Raw genomic sequence first — 4,709 nt, 5'->3', positions numbered from 1 at the left:
TTTAATACCTTTATTCTTTTACCGAAATTTCATCATGTGCTAAAAAATTAGACAACATTGGAAATAGGTTTGTTTAATTTAAACTTTTATACACTTACTATTCCATGTTTTAATTAAAATTTTTTTGCATTAGAAAGGTTCAAAGACATAACGTATAAGGAATAAGCCAACAAATTTCAAAGTTTATTATGTTTTTTTTAAACTGGATATCAATGTTATTCTAAGGTCATGAATGACAAAATTACTGAAGAAAAATAAAAAACTAAACACTGGAAAATAAATGTTTATTTTAAAGTTCTGGATTGCATAACAGTTGGTTTGAAAATAAGGTTTTCAAAAGAAAATTTAGACATTGGAATCGCTGTTTTTTTGGAACATGGTATATATAGCGTAGTATTTTATATTTATTCATTTTTTCAATGGCGAAGTCGGGTTTTACAGCTACCTACTATATAACATCAAAAGTATAACATTTATTCAGCTAATAATTATATAAAAATTAAAAAAACGAATATGTATCCAAGTTATATGAATTTCAAAATGTTCTTGAGTATTGAATTTGTATGCAATCATAATTATTGTGATTGCTTAATTGTACATAGCTGAATAGTGTATAATGTGAACTGAAAGATACTAGTACTGTTAGTTTGCGTGTCTGCCTCGCTTATGATTGGGTGGCATTTTATGAACTCTAGCCTCTAACAGTCTAACCCGTATAGATAATCTTACTTCCAACATTTAATATAAAATCAAAAACAAAAGAAACATAAATAATTATTAGACGCCTTTATTAAGTTTAGAGATCTTAATTATATATTAAAATACTCATCAACATAAAAAAATATTCTATTTAATATGAATGATTCATTATCGTTATAGCAAGATAAAGCTCCTAAATAATGAAAAAAAATAATTGAAAATTCAAACTATTTAGGTATTGTATTCATAAATCATATATTGTATTCACCTATACCTACACTATTAAAATATAAAGTATGTTGTACTCCAATTATTAGATAAAAATTCTAAAATAGATACCAAACAATAATTAAAATTTTCCAAGCATGGTATTTTCACAAATTAAATTGATTTAGAATCAAGTTATGAATCACAATTCACAATTAATAATAAATATTATAATTAATAACTAAATAGTAAATATGCATTAATAAATTAATAGTTAAAGTATCAACATATTTAAGCTAAATAATAATAATGCCTTTATAGACAAATAATATGGTATTTGTTTTAATATGAAAATCTATTTCAAAAACAATAATCATTGACATGTGTCTTTAATACATCTAGATCAAAATTAATAACTCTGTTTTTTTCCATATAATATTATTGTTATTGTTATCTATAAGATTTTTACTAGATGCAATATTGCAATGCATGAGGGTACTTACATGTACATGATATATTTATTATGTTTTTATATTAAATTATATTTGGATTATAAATCAATTATAAATCTTAAGCTTAAATAAATTTAACAGTGGAATATATACAGGAATAAAATGGTTGTCAATAGAATTAACTAAATGTAAAGATCACTTTTTCAAATTTTTTGACAGTGCAAACCCAATTCCAACAATAGCACTAAGGCCTAATGCCAAAGCTCCAGCCACCGCCATTCCTTTGTGTGCATCTGAAATAATTTCAAAATAATGATTCACAACATATATAATACAGTACTATTTTTTACCTAATTTTTTTTTAATTTGGACATTTAAATATCAAAGACTAAAACAATTTTTAGAACTATCATAATTTAAACATTTTATCAGTGCAGACTAAGATGAGGCTTATATCGAACAAAAATTGGTCGCCATCTAGAAGTACTCTTAGCGTAAATAATAGTTATAATTTGATTTAATATTGTTTAATTATAATACTTAAGTATTTAATATTCATGATACCATTATTATAATTATTAGGAGGTTTGACATGTGTATAACAATAGAAAGGAACAAAATACATTGATGATAATGATATTAAATAGATGATCATGATCAAAATATATTAAATTATTTTCAAAACGTACCAGATTCCATTTTCTTTTGAATTGTGACCAACAAGTTCTGTGCTTGCATATTTTCAGGTTGCATATGTAAGAATGCCTTAATAAATTGCAGTGCTGTACTATATTCCTGAAAAATATATATTAATTGTTAAGGCATTTAAAATGGCTATCTTGTCGTATGCGCTCTACCGGTAAAATTGTGACTGCAGTATGCGCTCTACCGTGTTTTGCCATTCTACAATTATATTAAGATTTTAACGGAAAAAAACAAAAAACGAAATCGAAAAAACAACTGAAAAACGATAACAAAAAATCCTAAAAATCAAAAAAAAATTCACTTATCTTTACTTTTTAATCTTTAACTTTAAAAACATTTTAACTTGAAATCAGAAATTTTGAATTTTCTAATTTTTATATCAATTATAATTTTGATTTAAAATTTAAATATTATGAACAATTAATTTTAATTTTTAACTTTTAAGTGCATTTCTATATTGCGCGTTACTATTATAACTTAAAAGTTAAAAGTTATATTCTGTATATAATATATATTGTTTTTGACTAACGTTTTTAAAAAAATTATTTTCCTATTGTTCCCAAATAACGTTTATATTGTTTTTTTTTATATATATAATAATTAATTTTAATTTTCAACTTTTAAGTACATTTCTATATTGTGCGTTACTATTATAACTTAAAAGTTAAAAGTTATAAGTTATAAGAATATAATAAAAAAAAATATATATTATCAAAAACAATATAGAAAAATAACGTTTTTAAAAACATAATAATCAAAAACGTTAAAAAAAAACAATATTTTCGCAGGTAGACCGCAATCTGGGGTAGAGCGCATATGACAAGATAGCCTTTAAAATAATAATAAAATCTCATAAAAACATACTTAATGAGTAATGATCAATAAACATAGGAACATATTGTAATATAGGTCCTTCTCTATATTATATTTTTTTATGGGTCCATAAAACATAAGGTATCATACTTGGTACTTACTTTAATTCTTGAATTTCCTAATGCTAAGTAATAAAGGTAATTTCGTTTGGCATCATCATCATTAGCTTCATGTTTAATCAACTGTTCCAATAATATGAGCCCTTTTCTGATGTCAGCTGGATAATTGCTTCTCACTAAGCACCAAGCATAATGAAACTTTGTTTCTTGAGAAACAGTTCCTGTAGTTAGTTGATTATGATATTCTTTTTCAAATTTCTGAAAATTATAAATAGGTATTTAGGTATTTAAAATGTTATAAAAATATTACACCAATAACAAATTATAGTTTCAAAAAGACAACAATTTATTGTTAATATAATATCCATTATATTATAACATTATAAGATGACAAATGTTACAATAAAGTTTCATGACCTTGAACTTAAACCAAATGTAAAAAGAAAACTTTAGTTTAAAAATAAGGCAAGCCCATAATAAATTTTATGAGTATTGTAGGTAGATAAATTAAAGTAAAGTAAGCATTTTCCCACGATGACCAATCGCAGTATAATATAACCGAGTAGTGGTATCCCATTCCACTATACTCGATTCTTGTTCAACATTTATTACATATAATTAATCTATTTAAGTATAGCCATATTCAAAAAAAGTATAGTATTAATTACAACAAATCTATTTAATTTAGCTTCCTTGATAATTCAAGCCTTCCAATAAATCCAATAAAATATCTATTTCCGTACCAAAGACAAATCCAAAACCCACAAACTGACATAACCGAAATGGGAATACAACAGTATTGTATATATTTTGTATTATTGGACTCCAAACCAACTGAGATAATGCAAGGAAAACCTTTTATCTAAAAACTAGCAGTATCTACCTAAGCACTTAAAATCAAAAACTGTGACGATAAATCAGTATCCGCTAAAAGAGATTAAGAAATGGCTATTGAGTGGGCATCACAAAGCGACGGAGAATACAAATGGATAAACAATAAAGACTTACCTTAAGATCTTCCATGGAGACCACATCGCTTAAAACGTCTTCAACGTCCATTTTCTAGAAGGTTTTAAAAATTTTAATCTGCCAACTACTCAAATAAATTTAAAAAATGTTAAAAACGTACGACGTTCACACGCACAAAAGGGTGGCGGCAGACTACGGCGGACTCGTAAAGATAACTGGGCGGACTGACAGACCTTTGTAGACAAGTTAATCCGATTCTGACGAAATATCAAATAATAGATGTTTGTCGAGTAAACGTATGACGTATCATCTGACTCAATGTTTGGAATTAAACAGTTACACTATTATATTATTATTGTATATGGTTTGATAAGCCATTTAGCCATACATACACATACAATATTGCCGATGATAATATATATATTGTAATCAAATATTATAATAGTTTTTAGCAAGGTTGTAAATCTACAACCATGATTTTTAGGTAGGTACGTTTTAGTGAGATTTCAAATTCTGAAGACGTCAAAATGATTCAATTGTATTATAAATAATAAATAAATAATGAGTAATTATAATAAATTTATGATTAATTATCAAATTATCAATTATCAAAATTAAAAAATAATATTATGCATTGTAATTTGTAGCCACGGCTTAAGATATACCCACGAAATAAGATATACAGGATACGAAACGGAAAGGTCTTATCGATGTTTTTCTGAAACCCGCACCTTCACACATTGCG

The 4,709-nt window shown here is 25.5% G+C and overlaps 1 protein-coding gene across 2 annotated transcripts; it reads right to left on the bottom strand.

Annotated features, from left to right (window-relative positions):
* Window positions 1-720: 720 nt before the first annotated feature.
* Window positions 721-4,407, bottom strand: Fis1 (mitochondrial fission 1 protein). 2 transcript variants are annotated; one of them, XM_008180317.3, is made up of 5 exons: window positions 4,125-4,407; window positions 4,004-4,057; window positions 3,038-3,253; window positions 2,048-2,153; window positions 721-1,651 (listed from the first exon to the last, which is right to left on the bottom strand). In XM_008180317.3, exons 2-5 carry the CDS (start codon window positions 4,052-4,054, stop codon window positions 1,554-1,556), a joined length of 471 nt encoding a protein of 156 aa, XP_008178539.1. In that variant the 5' UTR covers window positions 4,055-4,057; window positions 4,125-4,407; the 3' UTR covers window positions 721-1,553.
* Between the last annotated feature and the right edge of the window lie 302 nt (window positions 4,408-4,709).

This window comes from Acyrthosiphon pisum, chromosome A1 (genome assembly GCF_005508785.2).
Source record: "Acyrthosiphon pisum isolate AL4f chromosome A1, pea_aphid_22Mar2018_4r6ur, whole genome shotgun sequence".
In the NCBI taxonomy this organism is placed as follows: domain Eukaryota; kingdom Metazoa; phylum Arthropoda; class Insecta; order Hemiptera; family Aphididae; genus Acyrthosiphon; species Acyrthosiphon pisum.
This window is presented reverse-complemented; position numbering and strand designations above follow the sequence as displayed.

Excerpts from the sequence above, each read along its gene's own strand:
- Fis1 (XM_008180317.3), bottom strand. The coding sequence starts at position 4,054 with ATGGACGTTGAAGACGTTTTAAGCGATGTGGTCTCCATGGAAGATCTT. Across the intron at positions 2,154-3,037 it reads TAGGAAATTCAAGAATTAAA|GAATATAGTACAGCACTGCA; the intron begins GTAAGTACCAAG and ends TATATTTTTCAG. Across the intron at positions 1,652-2,047 it reads TCAAAAGAAAATGGAATCTG|ATGCACACAAAGGAATGGCG; the intron begins GTACGTTTTGAA and ends AAATTATTTCAG.